Here is a 20,058-nt window from a genome sequence, read left to right on the forward strand (position 1 = left end):
AAATCAAATTCCAGGAACAAAGCCATCCAACACACAGGAGTGCCAGCAGCACAGGAGAGCAACAAGCCCTACTGTTGAGTGGTTAATTAGGGTGCTTGAAGTCAGTGTGCAGGGCTGAAACAGATCCGTTTCCTTTTGCTGCAGATGTACCTGAGATCCCTGTGAGCACGAGCAGCACTGTACCCTGACAGCACTTCTCAAACTCTGCCTTTCCAAATCCCTTCCAGTGATCAAATCCACATTTTGAATTTACAGCCTTTGGTTCTGGGGAATGAATATGCTGACGTCCTGGCACAGGTTTTCCATCTGTGCCAATGGACACAATACTCTGTAATGAGCACTGATGGTGTTCTTTTGTGCATGAGTGTGTTTGTCACTAGCTTTAAACAGAAAATGAGTGCAATAGGCAAGCCATTTCCACATGAAGGCTGCCATTCCAGACACACGTGTAGGGCTGCTCAATTGTGCAGATCCAAAGTGCGTGGTAAGCATGTAATTATGCCCTTGCATATACAAAGGGAAAGGACTGCAAGTGCAACCTGTGCTGGTTCAGCTGCTTTTAAAATATATTGGCCCTAGTGCTGTTAAGCTGGTCCATCAGAGAAATGAGCCCCTAATGCTCCCAGTTTTACTTGCATGTGATTTTCCATCTACTTCTTAAAAGGGACCGTGTTATTTTTTAAATCTTTTGTGCATTCTCCAGAAGTGTTTGCAAGAGGAAGCTCCCCATAAATGGGGACTGTCACACTACAAATTTGCTAGTACTGCATTCCTGATTGTATATTAGAGTCAGGCAAAGATAAAATCAGTTAAATCTGCATCAGAGCAGCACAATTAGAAGAAAATTCAGTGTCCATTATCATCAGCAGAAAGTTTTCCTCTGGCTGAAATTAGCAGTATTTTATTTCATTCAATATTTGAATTTGAAAACCTTCACTGAATTTGGTTTTCATCTCCTTTTCCAGAAAAGCAAATCTGTACTTGCCTCAATACCCACCAGCAAGGTCCTTGCAGTTTGTACTAGACTCCCCTCAGTGTGTGCTTACACCAGGCTGGCATCTAAATGTGTTCCATATTAACACCCTCAATTAAAGCAGCATTTGCTCTGATGGGCTCCTTCTCTGAGGCTTGATTCACCTAAGAGAGCTGAGGTAGAGATTAACCGTGGTCATGGAATTTTGCTAGTCATTTCCATGTCAAAAAGGGAAGCATCACTCTGTGAGCCTTTCTCATGATGGAATCTCACTGAGCTATTCCTTGGGGTATTTCAGAATTCAGACATTTACTTGTTGTATTGTTCTTTACTGCCAGAAGCATTACCCTCTCCTGTGCGGTCTTTTCCACTACTCCTTAATGCCTCATTAAAGAGGTGCCACTCTTTGGACAGGACGATATTCCCCTGAATTTATCAAGGAAAATTTTAAGAGCTAAGCAATTTTTTTAACTTTTTAATGTTTTAAATTTTTTTAAAATTTTTTAAGGCTATTTAACTGACTGCTTCTCATAGGGTTTCTACTTGTACAGCTTCTATTGGCAGATTCACAGCATGCAAGGCAATTTGCCACCAGTTTATGTACAGTCCACAGACTGCAGTGTAATGCAGAGGGAGATTCTCAAGGCAGTTTTAACTGGGAACCAGTAATATTAAAACTCCCCACAGACTAAATTGACCCTTTCAAAATACAGCTTTGTGGTGCCAAAGACAGATGGCTGCTGGTTGTCAAGCTAGATATTTTTAAATTAGCCCAGTTTTTACTGTACCCCACCAAAGAATATGCACTCACGCAAAAGAAAAGTCTACACATGAAAAATGAAAGAGGTTCTTGTTCAATCAAAGGAATAAATGGTATGAGTTAGAGAATGCATGCAGCACGTCAGAAACCAATAACTTTGCTGATTGCCTTATTATTTCAAGCAGGGAGGGGGAGGTGAAGAAAATGGCCCTGAACTTTTCTAGAAGCATAATAGCTGTTTATTACTTACTGTGCTTTTATTGTAATTTTCTAAATAGAGTAACTGTGGGACAAGGTAACTTCAGAAAGAGCACAAATAATCAGGTGCAAAACTAACAAAGCAGTCAGTGACTTTTTGCAAAAAAACCTCCCAACCATTACCTGTTTTAATGAAGACATTCAGCTGCCAGTTCAGGGGATCCACCACCAAATATTTTTCCTGTATCATTATTAGGAAAGAAGTTTTCCAGCACCTATTGGTGTATCTGTTCAAAAATTTCAGAGCTACTGCATGTTTTCAAGCATTTATATTCATTGGGTGGTTTAAACAACTTATATTTAACCTGTTTTAATCCTGTCTTTATCAGAGATAAAGATTCTCTGCAATGATAGAAAAAGTCCTGAAGGTACAAAATATCTCCATTTTATTTAAACCCTGCACAGCTATTTCAGCTAAATCAAATTTCATATTCAATTTACAATAGCAAAACACAGTTCTCATCAGATAGAAAGGAAGAGAGAAAAATCAGAGGGGAGTAGAATTTAATTTTCAAGCTTAGAAGAAGAGCATTCTGGAAAACAAGAAATCATGAACTTCAACCTCTTCTCTTAAAGCAATGTTAACATTGAAAGGTTGCTAACAAAGGAACTGAGGATATCAGACTCTCTGAGCACTGTTTTTCTGTGTTCCCAGATGCAGTAGTTGAGAATTACTCTTGTGAGAAAGTATATTTTTTCCTCTATGGAAATAGATGTCTCAGGACTCTTTCCAAAGAAATGAATACAAAAATCAACAACAAAAAAAGTCTCAAATTTAAATCAATTCACATCTACAACCAGGGGGAGGAATCTCACATTAACCAGGCTATTCATCATCTACAATGTATATACCATGTGAGATTTCAAATTGGCAGAAAAAAAACAAACCCTTGCTGTGTCAGACAACTCTGGCCACTTTCTGCTCCATCATTCAAGAATCCAGATCATCCTGTCCCACTGGCTTCTTCATTCATATTTATGAAGCCATCAGGAATGCAAGTGGAGACATAGGGAACTGTAGTTAAGACCACAAAGATTGTCTTTATCTCAGGTTCTCTGGATACAGCAGCTGAAAAACTGAGCTCATGCTCTGCTCCTACAGGAGCATCTACATAAAATGGGGGTGACAATTTGTGAGCTAAGGCAGGGTACAGAAGAGGGCACAGGGGTTCAGGTCATCCAAGGGACATTCTTGTGCCAAGTGATCCATCAGCAGTGCATGGTGTAATTGAAGTTGTGCCTTAAACCACCCAAAACTATAGATGGGGTCAGTAAAACTCACCTGGTCACAGCCTCCTGGGAGCCCCACCAGGTGTGCCAAGGGCAGCAATGACTGTTTCCATTCCCATGATGTGGGGAGGGCCCTTTGTTAAGCCACACTCATGAACAGAGCAGGTGAATTCAACCCTACCTGGTTCAGTTCTCTGCCTAAAGCTCAATTACGTGTCCTTTGTGCAGGGAAGATTGATTTCTCACTGGGAGTTTTAAACATTTCTGTCATTATCACATTGGTCACATGAGAAGAATCAAATCCCAGAACTCGGTCTACCTATCCCTTACAAATACACCCTTTCAACACTTCAGGCTTTTTACAATTGCACTTTTCCTAGGAGATATTTCAGATGCCACTGAAGCCACCTTTGTGTTTCCCAATCCATATCACACTTGGATTAGTCAGCAATTAAGCATACTTTCAAGGACGCTAGTGGACTTTAAAGTTAGCATAAAGCTCCCTTAGTAAAACAAAGACATGAATAAAATACATCTTCATTAAGCAGTCAGGACAAAGAAGACAAGACTTTGATGCAAGAAGGCAAGGCAGGGCACATGATGAGATTAGCACAGCTTCAGCATTTCAGTGAGGCAGAGTCCTGTGACGTGCTCTACCCACACTCTGCTTGTAGCTTGCTGAAGGCAAGGCACCCAGCTTGGGCTGGGGTCAGCTGCCTCTCCCTGACCCCATGCTCACCGGAGAAGACCAAATGCAATTTAGAGCCACATCAGCCTTAATAACAGCACAGCCTTCCAGCACTTGGGGGGAAGGTCTGTAAATGATGGTGAAATGGTAAAGAGTCACTGTCAATAATTAGTTCAGCAGGTGCAAAAGCAATAACTACTTTAAATACCTCAGAATATTTCTATAGGAGTGAGCCTGACATGCAGCTAAGTTACAAGAAATAAGGAACATTCCAGCATCCACTGACTTCACCCATGTCACTGGTACAAAACAGGCACTGGCACAGAAGAATTGCACTTGCAAATCTCATCCACACTGAGCCCTTATGGAATTAAATTTGCCAGGCAGCCAAGTCCAACAGTGACAATTTTTTCTCCTTCAGGAGAATCACAGAGACACAAGTCTAGATTGCTCACTGCATAGACAGGATGGTTGAACAAAACAATTCCTACATGGTGGCTGGGGGCCCACACAGGACTGTGCTCCATTGAGACTGACTGCCGGATTCACACCACATAATTTGGCTCCCCCACCAACAGACAGCTGAAATCAGACATGCACTACAGTCTCTCAGACAGGGCAGTGTGTCAGGGAACAGCAAGAGCAGAGCTACTTCCAAAGGGAAGCTGAGCCAGGTAACGAGCTCACCACGAGGGCACAGCTCCACAGAGCCAGAGATGGGCAAGTGCAGGAGGCTCCACCAGTGGATGTCAGGCAAAGGCACAGGAGGAACTGGTCCCTCAGGCCTGTGTTTAAATGATGCTCCTGGACCTATGAGCAAAAGGGGTGGGTGGAGGCCCCAGGTGATGCTGCTGAGGATGATCAAGACTTGTTAGTGCCTTCAGGGTACTGACTGTTATTCTTTATCCTGTAACTGAGTCCTCAGATCACAGTACCAAGAAATGTATGCTCTTAGTAGTGGTTCTTTGAATTTTTATCAAGGGGACCTGGGAAAGGGGTAAAAAGCAAAAAAAACAAAGCAAAAAAGCAAAACAAGAAAACAAAAGACCCACAAAAAACCAAAACCAAACAATCAAACAAAAAACCCAAATCAGAAAAACAAGGCAAACAAAAAAAACCCACAAACCACAAACAAACAAACAGACAAACAAAAAAAGGGTAACTCTTCAACAAGCAACTGAAATGCAAGATTTGTCTCAGTAAAGTAATTCATTATTAAACTGATCTCCGGAATGCACAATGGATTTAATAGTGCTAATCTCTTATGTAACGTTTCCCTTCATTACCAGCACTCAAGCTGAGTCTCAGCAGTTCCATTTCTCTCTCATTCTCTGCTAAGCTGGGCTGCATAGCTGGTGTCTCAGAAATGAGGGAGCCATAAACCAGCCCTGGCAGGCACTTCCAAAGATGAAACCGAGGAGCATTGTCATCGTTTGGTAACCCAGAGCACAGCAAGTGAGGTAATGCAGCTCGTAGAAGACATGAGGGCAAAAGATTGATTAGAAGCAGGGCTGATAAAAACAGATTATTTTCTTCCTAAGAATGGTCAATGTTTCAGATTCAGCTCCTTCTTTTCTCATAAAATGCCTTTTTGCACTTTGAAAATACTTCAGTGTGTAGAAAGCAGTCTCAGTCTCATCTATCAGACCAATTTATCTGCCTGTTTTTGTTCCTCCCTGCACATGGACACTTTGGAGGCTGTTGCACAGATATAAAAGCTCAAAATCAGACCCATAAGCCGCTACTTGTCAGAAGTCCAAAGCATATTTATAAATAGACATGTTTATTTTAAAAGAAAGTGTTATTCAAATGCACAGTTAATACTCAAGCATGAAAGCTAAAATGTCTCCTTCCAGCTCCTCCTACACACACTTTATTTTCCAGAGAGACCCCAAACTACATATTCAAATAAGTATTTTATGATCAAGACATTCAGTATTTAATTGAACCTCATTTAACTGTTTAAAACTTTTAAAAGAAGCTTTCAGCAAGAACCTCGGGGGGAAAAACCCCATGTTGTAAGAGGTAGGATGCCAGTCTGAGGAGGATAAACAAAAATTCTTTGGTTTCTAAATCTTCCCTAATAGGATTTCTCATTTAAGTCCTTCAATACATTATTATTTATAAAGCAGGAATTATACAGCATAAAAGCAGCACATGGCTAAAGCTGTCATAGTGCTACAACTTTTTTTTTACCAGTGACCTGTATTTCAGAGACACTAGTTCTACTGATTGTGGTTTAACGCAAGTAATGAATATGACATTCAAATAGATTAATTTAGATAAATTTTCCTAATTTGTATGTTGGCTGTGATAAGTTTTCAGAGAAGTAGCTTGAAAGGATATTTTTTTAAGTGAGAGATTAAAATGCATGACCTTAAATAGAGCCCTCCCATCTGGTTTTCTTCCAAAAGTGTCTCAATTGCCTCTGTCATTAAGAGCACAATACTGCCCTTTCTTGGGCTTTCCAACGAATATAGTTATGTTCCTGGGAAAATATGGAGAGAAAGAGCTGAGACCAGTGAAAAGAGATGAATAGGAGGAAGGATTTTGAGCCTTAGGAAATGCTGTTCATTTACTTATGAGGATTATGTATGGTGTATAAATAGCATGAGATTCTCTAGGAACATTAGACAACAAACAGACAATTAAGTTGCAGGATTGCTGATTAAGACACACGGTACAGGTTCTTGAACAATAATGAGACCAAAAACTCTGATCTATTTCTCATTTTCCTTCCATCAGCGTGACTCCAGAATAATTCCATTTAAGTCATTAGGGTTTTACATGGTGGAGCTGGCAATTAGTCTGGGAAGGGTTTTTGGACAGTGGCTACACACTCTGTGCTGTGCCAATAGGACTTTTCAGAAATTAACACTTCAAAGGCTAAGCATCAGATTCTGATCTGGGTGAGAATAAAGTGATCTTGACACAACACAACTGCCATCAGCAGACTACTTACTACAGATTTACACCTACATGGATGAGAACAAAAATTAGACTTACCTATCAAAGAATCTGCTACTTCACCTTGTTCAACTCTAGTATTCCATCAATTCTTTCTGCTTCTTATTTATTATAGAAATTGCATTTATACAGCACAGACATTAGAGAGGATCAACTTTCTCTGCATTTTTCATCTATGCTCTAGTGTCTCTCAATCTGCTAACACCTGTGTAAGGGATCCTACTGGAAAGAGCTGACATCCTTACTTCATTTAAGGACTTTGTTTTCAAGACTTACTTGAAAAAAATCTTATCTCTCTGCATCTCTATGTGCCCAGCTAGAACTATCTCTATTTCATGTATTTATTCCTGGGAAGCAGGGTGTGGTCCTCCAGGCATACAGAAGATATCTTGCATTTACCTGTTTCCACCTTGCCTCCCTTCCTTTCCTTCCTCTGCCTCCATCAGGCTCCAGTGGATCTCCTTAGCTGGCTGCAGACTGCAGGATGCTGTGGAGATGATGCACCCCAAAAGGAACAAGAATGGTAGAAGTGGGGGATACCTCTGGGAATCCAAGCAATGCCATTCCATGCTTCTGAACAGCCCTTCACTGAGTGTCCCCTGACTGGGGCTGCACAGGAGCCCGTTAGATGTCCAGGTTCTGAGCACACACACTTCACCATGAGAAATTCCCATTAGGATTGGGAAGGGTATCAATAGCAATAGCAGAGACTCAATGAAAGTCCCTCTCATCTATAGCACAAAGGCTTAGTCATTATGCCTGAGCTGTCTCTGAGGCCACTACATGAGACCAACCTATGATCGTCTTCAGAATGTGTCTTTTTTGCACAAATCACCCTTGACAGCGTCTTCCTAGACTCCCAGAGAGCCTGACACTCCTTATGAAGCAGGGTGATGTCCAAGGGATCCACAGCTTTGGGGAGCCTGCAGTGGTTTTACTACCCTCATGACAGTTGTTATTCTTTGCTCTGTCACTATCAACATCTATTCTTTCCATTCCCATTTTCTCCTGAACATCATCTGCATAATCAAGTACCACATCAGCCAGACTAGGAACTCTTTCACTGCTTTCCTCTCAATGCCATGAATTGCCATTCCCCCAGTTGGGGTTACCAATGCCATTGTGTCCAAAGGGGAGCTGGGCCCACCTCACACAAGATGACAAGAACCTGTCACCACGGATAAACTGGAACATGGCTTTTCTGTGTGAGGTTTAATTCCAGTTGGCAACTGTGAGTTTACAGCTGGAGATGAGGCCGTGTGTGGTGCCTGTGGAGTAAGATGCCAATGTCATGCCTGTATCGCTGTTTCCAGCCAGAGCTCATTTGGAAATTGCTTCATCGCTTTGAGAGGTCTTGGAAAATGCTTTAATCTCTCCACAGAGTTTTCATGATCATGACTGTGATGGTTAACATTTAACAATCACGTTGTCTTCTTAATTTTAACAGATAAATCGCTGTTTCCACCTTGTACTCTTGCAGGTGGATTTAAACCAGCATATTCAAAAGCAGAATTTGTTGACCAATCATTTTTGGCTCAGACTTGTCTTTCAATTAAAAAATTAGCTGTAATATCATTTGACTTCCCAAGAAAACAAGACTTATGCAATTCCTCTAACTATATGAGTGTTCTCTATCTACATGTACATCATTTTCTCTACCCTGCATAGCTTTTGTGCCTGTTGGCCAGTTTCAACTAAATTTTTCAAATTTATGGATGTTAAAATTCTTACAAGGTTTGTGAAAACTGGCAATGAGGAGTTTGTGAAAGCAGCCCAGACCTAGGTCAAAATGCCTTCTCTGCAACTGATATTCCTGCTACCTGATGGTAACTCAGCCGTGTCTGCACTTGCTGCAGTTACACCTTGAGTGGGCAGAGCATCAGAAGGGAGGCAGGCTCAGATATGTAATGGTAAAAATAGACCAATCTTTCTCAAAAATCTGCTGCTTGGAGCAGTGTGTGAGCTTCGTTACCCTTGGTATAAATCATGAGCAAGTTTGTCCATTACAGTGGAATTACCCCAGATCTATTCTGTTAAAATTGAGAACAAACACTGCCTTTATGAATGTTTAGTTAGACTTAGTGGCGAGAGTAAAGGGTCCAATGCAGCAAACTGTAAAGTGCATTGGTTCTCTTAGGAATAGGCTCAAATAAAGATTGCCATGGGAAGGTGTGTGAAGCAGCAGAATGATGGAGACAGAGCAAAACCCTGTTACCACCTATGTGCAGATCTGATTATAGCAAAGATTTTTTCTCCTATACACAGAGAATTTTTGGTATTGGCCAGCAGGTAAGAAAGAATTCAAGTTAGTGTTCAGCTCCCTGAATACTGCAGCACTGGCTGCTACACATACAAAACCAAGGCTTTTTATTTTTTTAATTAGCAAAATGCTTCTGAAGGTCCACGAGACCATGAGCTTTCCTCATGCCATTTAAACAGGCATTTTTCAGATTTAAGGCTGTGTTTTGTGTTCAGTCTGTACATTTCATTACTGTAATCGCTCACATGTGCTTCTCGCTTTGTGAGGTTTTGAGGGAAGAAAATGGAAGCTGTTTTCCCCATTAGCTGCCACTCCTTTTCCTTGTGCCAGTGTCAGGCTTGCTGTGAAGAAGACTGACAATTTGTTTCATCACATGCATCCCAAGGCGGCTGCTTTTTCTTGCTCCCTGACTCCCTGTGTCATCACAGCCTTCGAGGTCTTGATCTCGGAGCACTTCTTACTGAAACGCATGAATGCTGCTCTTCTCTTCCCAGCTATTCCAGCTGCTTCTGCTGCCCCATTAGAGCATCAGTGCCAGTATAAATAATTATATGTATTTAACCTTTTACAGAGCACAAACTCTCCACATTTTCAAAGCACCTTTGAACCTGGGCAGCCAACACTCTCATTATTTAACAGCATTCTCTGTCACTAACCTTTGACAAGAACGATATGACTTTCTGTTTGCAAAACTCACTTTTCCATATGGGCTTCTTTCACCCTTCCTCCTGGTTGTACCTATGGGCCTCTCTCAAACCACTTAAGAGAAAGAAGTTTCTCTAAAAGAAGACAAATGCAGCATTAAAGACACTTGACTTTTCTGTTTCAAAGACACCTTCCCTGCATATCCCCCCTGCAAAGCACCTTCTGTTTTATGAGCCAGGAACAAACTCTGCTTTATCCCTGCTATGTAACAACCCAGACAAAGCCAGAGCACCCTGATACAGGAGGTGTATTAAGCTGACAACACTGTATTTTTGTGTTCACTTTGATAAGCTTGTGAGCAGGGACAGTTTGAAGCAGAAGGGATTGAAATGTCCTGTGGTCCTGATAGAGTTTCTGCTTTCTTCATGCCTAAAGCTGCCCATGAGACCATGGGAGCATGGAAGGGCATGAATCACTCACAGCCCACCTGTAGATTGACTGGATGAACTTTTTTCCCTGCTTCTCCAAGAATTTTCCAGCCATACATTTGTCCACACTAAGGGACAAAAGATTTTGGGGTAGGTAGGAGATTAATGAACTGATTTGGTCAAAGTACTGTTTCGCAAAACCAGAAAGGATTCAATCAAAATTAGAAAAAAGGAAATATTTAGATTTTTTTTTTTTATAAAGCATGCTGTGTTGAGGTAGGTAAAGAGAAGAATTCACTGAGTTTTATCAGGAGACACTCATGATGTTGGTTTTGGGAAATCAAAATTTTCTTTGACCTTATGCCTTTCCTTCATGATGCTGCATATAATCTTTAGCATTTCATTTCTCACCTGTGAAGTGGTGCTTCAAGACTTGTCTACTCACTTTTTAAAATTCATTGTTATTCATGGCACACACTGATACCCCAAAGGAAAATGTCTGAAAAAGTGAAGTATCTTTGTTTCTCGAATCCAGAACACTGCACATTCACATAATTTAATCTACATAAATTACAGAAGGAAGAAATCATGTGGGGAACAACTAACTTTAGAAAAATACTCTCCATTTAGTATGAGGTACTTTGTCCTACGGTACGTAACAAAGGGTGAGATATTTCACTTCACAAAGGCAAATTGCTAGGAAGAAGAAAAAGTCATGGTGCTATCTGTTAAAAATCTGTTTCCTCTTACCCAAGACATAAATCTCCCCGTTGACTACGGCTGTGCTGAAGCGGTACTTGGAGAACTTCATTGGAGCTTTTTCCACCCATTTGTCTTGGCCCGGGTCGTACTGAAACGTTCTGTTACTTAATCGATCCGGCTCCTCGTCAGGCAGATCCATCTGTATGAAATATGACAGCCATATAATAATACAACATTTGGAGCCCTCCACACATGCCTGCAGGCAATTAATCACAGCAGACAGCTCGGCAGATAAATAGCATAAACACATTGATTACAGCTGCAGGGGATTGTACTCCCCAGGGTTTAGCAGCACCCATGGTTGGTGGCTGGGAGCCTGCTGTAGAAGGCAAAGGAATAAGAGGCTATCTATATCCTGCAGGAATAAAGCCAAGGATTTGGTACTAACAGTACATTCAGGGTTAAGGTTCCCAGCTCTGGAAGAACATACCCCCTTCCACTGTACAGGTTATTATATTATTGTTAGGCTGCTCTACAGTCCTAATAAAAATGAGGGAAAACCAGTCTGTTGTTTTATTCCTGCTAAATGTTGAAATCTCTTTCCACTATTACTCAGACTATACCATCTCAGTCAGGTACTTTGCCAGCCTTTCTCAGTCGTATATATATGTATTTATTTATCTATCTTATCCTAATAAACATGTGCATGTTTATTTAGTCAGCCCATCCGCAGTGATGTTGTTCAACAGCTGTAGCTTCAATAGTTTTCATTATAAGCTCCTAACCCCCTTGCTATATCTTTGCTGCCATAACACTTTTTATACTCACTCCTACTCCTCTTGTTCTCTCTAATCTTCTTCCCCCTTCTCTGCCTGTCTTATACAATGCAGGGAATTCAGATCCTGTTTTCTGGGTACAACACCCTTGAATGTTAGCAGTAGGATGTGGAGGGAGGATTCTGAAATATTTTGGGATGAAAGTTTTCACATAGAGAGAGTGAGAAGGAGAGAAATGCTTTGCTTGCTTGTGATGGTGTTACATGTGTCCTTGTTTTCTTGTTATTTTTTTTTCCAAAAGACCTTTCCAACACTAATGTCATGGACAAGATAGGAGGCAAACTAGAGAGTAAATATAAAGCCCCTTGGTTATTCCTTGTAAGTGCCCGGGGCATGTTCTTTCTCCGTGGTAAGTGTGAAACACTAATTTATTCACTGAAAGAGGGGAATTTGGAAGCTGTGTATTTTCAGCACAGACTAAACATGTACTTAGGAGAAGACACCACTTGACATGCTGCAAATTCACATGCAACCTCATTTTTTGGAGTGCACCCTGTTCTGTTTGTGTACAGAAAACATAACTTCCAGCAACCCTTCTCTGAAGATCTTCTCTGAAGATCTGAAATCTTCCTCTCAGCCTCACCAAACACTTTCTTCCATTTTAACAGTCCCCAGTTACCAAGGCTGGAGTCACTTTGGCTTTTAACTGAACTGGCATCAGGGGCCAGACCAATACTGAGTAGAGCAGCGCTGTTGTGAGCGAGTCCTTGCCCTCCTAAGCTGTCATTTTATGTCCTGGCTTGACTTTGTCTTGTCTTATTTCAATTACAAAGCCTGAATGGGAAGGGAACATGTATTTATCTCTGTCCTGTAATGGACACATGCATTTAGGGCACTCTGTTAATGCTGTTGTTTGTGTTTGTTCAGGATTGACAGAACATTCAGTGCTGCTCCAGCACAGGGACAGCCCCTGGCTTGGCCAGCTCTTTTGCTTTCCCAGTGCAGCTGTGGTAACCCCACATATGCAATCACTGCATCTGTCAGGGAGAGGATAGAAGGTACCAGAAGAATTCAGCACTCTCTAGTGCTGGTCTTAAAGCACTTTTTTGAGAGCTTTAGCTAATTTATTCTGGTCTGTGCAGGTATGCCATAAACTTACAAAGCTGTGGGTTTTGATCAATTGCTGTTAATCTGCTCATCTCAAACCTATTTCTATATAAACTCAGACACCCATGCACTGTTACTGATAGTACTGGTAGGCAGGTACCCACTTTAGGTGGGTTTTAAAAAATTATTCTTGGCTCAACATTCCTGACTTGTGCTTCTAAGCCACTTTTCCCTCTCACAATCTGTTCTGGAAAATAGCTTAACAAAGCTGGTTGTCTGCCTTCAACATCTATCTTTGTTATATGACATATCTTTCAGTTCAAGTTTTTTTTTACAGACAGATTGTTTCTACGTTGTTTTCATATTTTAGTTCTTTGCATAAGACATGCCCTTGCACAGTTGTTTCTGTATCAGAAATACTCTCTGATCTTTCTGTTGCCTCCCTGGGGACTCCTGCACTCAAAATATTCAGAGAGGTGGAGGTCTTGTTAGCTGAATGCATCTCACTTTTAAACACTTTAAACAATAATTTATTTCAAGAGGACAGAAACCATTGAGTTGTGATGACAGTCTGAACATGTTGCAACGAGGGTTACAGATGCTCCACTTCATTGTCAAGTGAATGTGGGGCTTTTCCCTGAGCACTCAGATTTAAAATTCACAAAGCAATAAATAAAAGTGGGCTAGACTCTTAAAAAAAGATATTTTGCACTGGGAGCAACTGGAGAGAATGAGCACAGCCCTTGACATCCATCTTCCTTGTAACATAGCCCTGTCTAATCTCTCTACTACTGAACATGTATCCGTGGTCCTGCTGAAAATCCCTGTAAAAACTTTACATAGCCAAGCAATGCAACAGAAATAAATAAATAGATTGGTTAAAGGACTCTGTTTCCCAGAGAATGCTTTGACTTTTCATTTAAAATGCAATGCAATGAAAATAAAATAAATTAACTTTAGTTAACCAAGAAACCTTCCTGAGAAATTGAGGTGAACTTTAAATGTCATAAATAAATCTGTCCCTGAAGTGTACCTGTGTACATGCTTTTTAAAAACAGGGCACGGTTAAGGGTCCCTGTATGATTAAATGCCATTTTTTATTATATCTAGAAAAATTAAGAGGATGGTAAATAAGGACTAGGAAGGATGGAACCTATAACAAAGGAAATGTATTTTAAACTCTTGCCTGTCCATATCTCTGTGAATAAAAACTGCCCTTCCTGAAGCTGGTATTCACAGTGAGGATGGCATAGATGGATATTATTCTTCTTCACCCTGTTAGGTTTTCCTACAGACCATGTTTAATCATAGGAATGTGAGCAACTCATTCTCCTGCAATCACTGATGTATCTTCCCATGCAAGAAGCACTGTAGAATGACACAACAGCTCTTGTTAGTGCACAAAACAAGCCGAGTACAGGGGTACAGTTCTCAACCTGTGGTGTCCATCCTCCTAGCACGTACAGCTTGTCCTTCACTGTCACCACCATGTGGCAGGCCAATGGAACTGGCAGAGGGGCCGTGCTTCTCCAGGTGCCTTGCTCCATGGAATACTTCTCCACACAGTTTGTGACCAGATACTGGTTTTTCACTTTCATTTGCCCTCCTATTACATAGAGGTCGTTGTGGGCAGTGCCCAGTGCGTAGAGCTCACGGAGCTTAGTGGTGCACAGACTGTGCCAAAAGTGGTTTCCTCGCTGGTGGTACCTGTAGGAAAATCCAGAGTTGTCAATGCCCTGGTTCACCCAGGTCCCATCAGCCTGTTTGGAGATGTTACCCCCTTTAATTGTCAGTGTTTACTCAGTACAGTGACTAGAGGAGCTCTCTCCTTCACAGAGAAGTTATAAAATCAAGCCCAATGCTTGCAAAATCATACATTTTTAGTATGAGGAATCCTAGGTGTCCTTTCAAAGATATTTGACCCTAATTAAGGTAAGAAGTCACTTATTTCTGCATGTGCTGCTCAATCACAGTTTCTGCTGAAATTAGCAGGAGCGGTGAGAACTCCATACTGCTGAAAAGAAAGCCACTTCACCTGCCTCACTATGAATTTATTTCCTCAGATTTAGGCACTTGCATTTGAAAATGCTGTCACCATTTAAAAATTTTATCTTTCATCCAGGAAATGTCTGGTTTTCTTTAAAATGTGTGCATCTGAAAAAGATATGACTAAAAACAGAATGAGGTTTTTGAGCTATCAATCATTATCTTTAATCTATGAAGCAACTCTCATCAGCATCAACAGAGAAGCGTGTTTTCTCTGTGTTACTGGGCTCATTGAATCGTTCACTTGGCTCATTTCCCCCTGCTAATGACCTAGAAAGGAGCTATCCAAGGAAAATACTACGATTTAGGTAAGGAGAATATAAAATCTACATGTATTAATCTAATTGAGCTCATTTGCTCAGAGATACCACAAGAGTAACTCCTCATTCTTTCAGGAGAAGAGGCATCAAGGTTTGGTTCTATGTATATAACTCAGAGCTAAGAAAATAAGTCATGACAAATTGACTAAAATATTCAAAATCTCTAAGAAAAAAAAAATCATGTAAAAAATACTTTGTATAATGGTCTTTTTTCTTTTTTGTCCCCAGGGACATTATTTAGATTTAAAATTTTTAAATAATTAGGGGATTTCTGACAGAGGGTACACACCTATAAATTTCAATGTTCCTGGTCCTTTGTCTAGACATTTTGACGGCGCTTGCCTCGCCTGCCACAATGATATCATTTTTCTCAGTGACAACACCAGTGCAAACACATCCTAAGCCCTCTCCATACTTTGGGGAGGAAATGAAGTAAGTCTTTCGTGTGGCAGGAGCGTAACAAAAGCTGGCATCGGCATAGCTGCCATGCCTGGACCTGATGCCTTGGGAGTTGTTGCCGATGCAGAGCAGGAGGTCCGTAGTCTCCATGCCGTATCGCAGGCTGAAGGAAGGGTGGCTGGAGAGCTGGATGGTTTTCAGTGCTTCCTCAAACATATCATTGCATTCTGAATTGCACAGAATAATTGTGTTCCTTTTCCGGGCTTCCACAAGAAAAGAGGGGCTGACAAGTACCAGTCGCACTTGCTTGAGGAGCTCCACAAGATGTTCTAAACGTGACGCTCTGCTGTGCTTGACCCATCTAATGACGAGGTCCAGAATGCTCTCCTCCCTGGAAATATTCAGATCATCTGATTTGATCAGATTCATCAGCTGTTGGAATTCGATCTCTAGTATTTCTTCCTGCAAGCTCACTTCAGCAAAATGCTGATACACGTATTTCCTCGCTTGGTCACATAAATCTTCTGCCCCAATGTGGTTTGCGAAATAGTAGATGCCCAAGCAGTTGGAAGCATCCATATGGTCCATCATGTACTTCTGACATGCATTGCAAACCTCTTCCATCTGCATGAAGTAGGCAGCGAGGGCGACAGTCTGCACGTTGTGGTTGGTGAGGCGCAGCTCCGCGCTGTACATGTAGTGCAGGATCACCGACACGCTCTCGGCGGAGACGTCGTGCAGCACCACTTCCCTCTGCACGCACTCTGCCAAGCCACACGTGAACATGGCTTTGAAATAGGCACTGAAGGCAGCCAGCACCACCTTATGGCAGGGGAATTTCTCACCTTCTGCAACCAGCACCACATCGATTATCTGTGTTGATTCCTTCATTCGCTTTACTTGCTCCAATAAAGTCAAGCTATGGCGCTGCTTCCTCTTCTCCTCTGCCTTGGGATTCATGGTTGGTCTCCAAACTTCCTCTCTGTAAATATCCTCAGAACTCAAGGTCTTCATTGGGAATGTTTCTAGAGATAGAAGCATAATATTGTCCAATGAGAACAAACTATTGAGCAAATTAATATTTCTGTAATTATCTAAAGTTCATCATCTATATGGTGTGATATGAACCAGTAATGTATAAAACTTGTGCAAAATTATGGTGAGATCTCAGGTTCAAGACCTCCAAGACAAAATATAAGAAAAATGAACATTTCAAGTGACCTTCAGTACTGAGTACCTACCCCCAAGTTCAGTGATTATTTAAAGACAATTACAGACTTCCCTTCAAAGTAGCCTTTTTCAACTGCCTCCTCCCTCTTTTCCCTGATCATGATAGAGAGCCTATAAATATTGAGCTGAGAGGTCAACACAGTGTTATGGGTAGAGGCAGCTTTTACCCCCAAAGACTGGTGGTGAAGTGACAGGAAGCCACTTGATCCAACTGGCCAGATTCTTTTCTCTCTCATACCAAAGCAAAGGTCACTGGTTTCTACAGAGTTGCTACTGGTTTCTTTTGGAATAGATAAAGGATCTGTAAACAGAGGCCAGCCTTCAAGCTGTCCTCCTCAGCAGGATGTTTATGTGCTGCAGAGTCACAGTTTTGGTTCCACTCACTGTAAGCTCAAGGGACATTTTAAATTAAATTGTAATTATTAACATACTCCCTCCAGTTCTATTTATGAGGGGGGAATTAAAGGAAATTTGTAGTCTCATTTCTGTTTGGTTTTTGTTGGATTTTTTTTGAAGACAGGTCCTTTTGTGAATCTTTTTCTGCAGGATGTGAGGTACAGGTGTAGAATTTCAGTGGGAGAATGACATTTACCACCACTTGAGTGATACCAGTCCTTATCACAGTTTTTGGCTGTAATATGGTAATGAGAGAGTTCTGTTCTAGAAATGCATTAAGGACTTGTGTCATGAATCACCAGTACACGAGCAAGTCCTAAAGCTGTGGTATAACCATGTTTGAAACACATTGTAAACATGCTACATAGTGCTTAATGAGACTGTTGAAATTAGTAACATTCCTCAGCAGCTTAAATATTTGCAGGATCAAGGGCTTGTATCACAGATTGAATTGGTTTTCTCAAATCCTGGCAGCACAAACTCTTAGTTTCATTAAAGAAACATGTATCAACATAAAAGATGAGTATATGAAATTCTTTGAAATTCCTCTAAAGGTATTTTTTGCAAGCAGTCCAGATTTTTCCACAGATTTAGATAGATAGATCTTTAAAAATATTACAGTTATTTCCCAGGTGAAAAGGAAATCTACAGCTTTATCACCAAACTCAAACCTACTCTTCTAGCTGTTCAGTTGTTCTTGGAACTATTCATCATCCTACAAGTCAGGTAGATTCCTCACTTTGAGTGCTAATTTAAAAGCCAAGCATGTTTGAAGATTGGCATTTCCTTGATTTGATCAATTCTTTCCATATTCGTAATATGGAACCAGAAGCAACAAATATAAGAAATGAAACTGGGTTATTACCAGATTTTAAAAAGGGATTTGGAAGATTAAACATTAACATTTGGATGTGGGCCAAGCTCTGAGCTCTTCTTATGATACTTCTAAAATTCAATCAAAACAGTAAGTTTAGTACAAAAAATACAGAGATGGTATTTAAAAATCTAGATTTTTTTTTTTCTGTCTCTTTTGAAATTAAATACTGCATTTGAGAAAATGTGAGTCTTAATCCTGCATCGACAGCCTGTGGAGCAGCCTTTACAGTCAGTAGAAGCCTTTCATGAGGTAGGAGATGTTCTTTTTTTTATCCTACATGGCAATTAGACATTTATTGTTTCTCCCAGTGTTATTTTATCACTTTTTAATATTTGATCTTCTCTGCATTTTGATAAAGGAGCCTCCCTATACCTCAGAAATTGTGGTTACCATCTCAAAGACCACAAGCACAGACATCTTAAAGAAGATGAGCTGTAGTGTCTTGAACCAGGTTGCTCATCTCCAGCTGTATGAAAGTATTAGTAAGCACCAACAAGAGCCAATCCTGTTTCACAATCTGACTAATCATGACTTTTCCTTCAAAATTATCAACTTCCCTCCTTTCCCTTTTATGATGTCAGAACTTCATGCATCCCCCAGCTTTTCTATAATGGTTAAAATGTGTATTTTTAATGTAAAGAACAAGTGAGATAATTAATCACCACCGTTTCCCCCTGACTTTTGTACAGATCGAGAAGAAGCCGTGTGTAGAACTGAGTTATGGTTTCATTTCCTTTGCTGGCCATTTTTAAGTTTTCTTTTGCTGTTAATTTAGCTTTCTTAAGAGCAGCAGCTGTTTATGTGCTATTTGAGGTATTAATAATCTGATGGACGAGGCCCAAGCCCACTGCCAGGCAAGGAGGGGCAGTGCCCGTCTGTGCCCAGGGCAGGTGGTCTCCTCTGCCAGCTCAAAGCTGCTGTGTCTGCTCTGGGTGCCCTCCCCAGCAGCAGCAGCAGCCTGGGAGCAAATGGGTGGCCCCCTTCTCCTGGCCCTGGTCCATACCCAGCCATCCTCTCATCCTGTGCAGAGTCTGCACCACCCAGGCAGGATCACTGCAACCCTCCAACCTGCCTTCACCCACCTCAGTAAGTTCTGCAGAGCAATGCTGCTTCCCCAGGCAGAGCTGTAGGAAGGGAGTGGTTACCTCACACCTGCAAGAAGACAATATTCACTTTTCCTTGTCAGAACACACCTTCTTTACCTCTGTGCTTTGACAGCACAGCCAGCTCCTGACTGAACTGTATCAAAAAACAAAATCGTGCTGCTGACTTGCATGTGAGTCTACTTGCTCCATGCTACAGCTGAGGAAACTGAAGCTAAAAGGTTAAAAGAGAAACAGGATTAAAACCCAGGGGTGAAATCCTTTCATTAGCTTCAGAAATTCATCTCTGTGCTTTAGCTGCAAACTTGTCACTTCGCTCCTGGCTTTTAGCAGTGTTTAGGTGAGGTCATTGGAAGGATATTAATATTCTCCTTTATATCACTGGAAAGACTATTAAAGGGTAATAATGAAACAGTACTTCTTTGCCTTCCCTCTGGGTTACAGAGGGAAAAAGATGGTACATTGATGGTAAAAGAGAGGATAAGTGTGATACAAATATAATTTGCAGCGAGACACTGCTCTCAGATAGTGTCAGAGGCTGGGTTCTCATTATAAAACTTCCAGCGCAAGGTTCAAATCCTTTATAATGTCACCAGGAGCTGAAAGTTTATGCCTTACTCAGAATTTTGGAATAATTTTTTCTTCTACTGTAAATGGATTCAGGTGCAAATCTCCATTGGATGTTACTTTATTTGAGAGCTGGGCTATTAATTTTTCTCCAGTACTCTCTGCTACTTTAATTATTATATCAACCATTTAGTTAGTCTAATTTCACCTTTTTTTTTTTTTGCCTTTGTGCCATGAACCTTATGAAGAGCCATATATAATGGTATGCAGGAGCTCCAGCATACACTTTGTGAAGCAGTAGCATGCTGCATGAGCAGTTTAAAACA

General features: G+C 41.0%; 2 protein-coding genes across 3 annotated transcripts in view; one reads left to right on the forward strand and one right to left on the reverse strand.

Moving 5' to 3' along the window:
- The window catches only part of KBTBD12 (kelch repeat and BTB domain containing 12), a 39,799-nt gene that overhangs the window by 15,516 nt on the left and 4,225 nt on the right, over positions 1-20,058 (reverse strand). The window contains exons 2-4 of the mRNA XM_005522259.3: positions 15,450-16,584; positions 14,231-14,501; positions 10,960-11,110 (exon numbers count right to left, since the gene is read on the reverse strand). Of these exons, the coding sequence (XP_005522316.3) occupies positions 10,960-11,110; positions 14,231-14,501; positions 15,450-16,573 (1,546 nt within the window). The 5' untranslated portion in view covers positions 16,574-16,584. The remainder of the gene's footprint in view (positions 1-10,959; positions 11,111-14,230; positions 14,502-15,449; positions 16,585-20,058) is intronic.
- The window catches only part of MGLL (monoglyceride lipase), a 102,035-nt gene that overhangs the window by 724 nt on the left and 81,253 nt on the right, over positions 1-20,058 (forward strand). The window lies entirely within an intron of this gene.

This window comes from Pseudopodoces humilis, chromosome 13, assembly GCF_049639895.1.
Source record: "Pseudopodoces humilis isolate 2021_Gansu_Grassland_sample_001 chromosome 13, ASM4963989v1, whole genome shotgun sequence".
NCBI lineage: Eukaryota > Metazoa > Chordata > Aves > Passeriformes > Paridae > Pseudopodoces > Pseudopodoces humilis.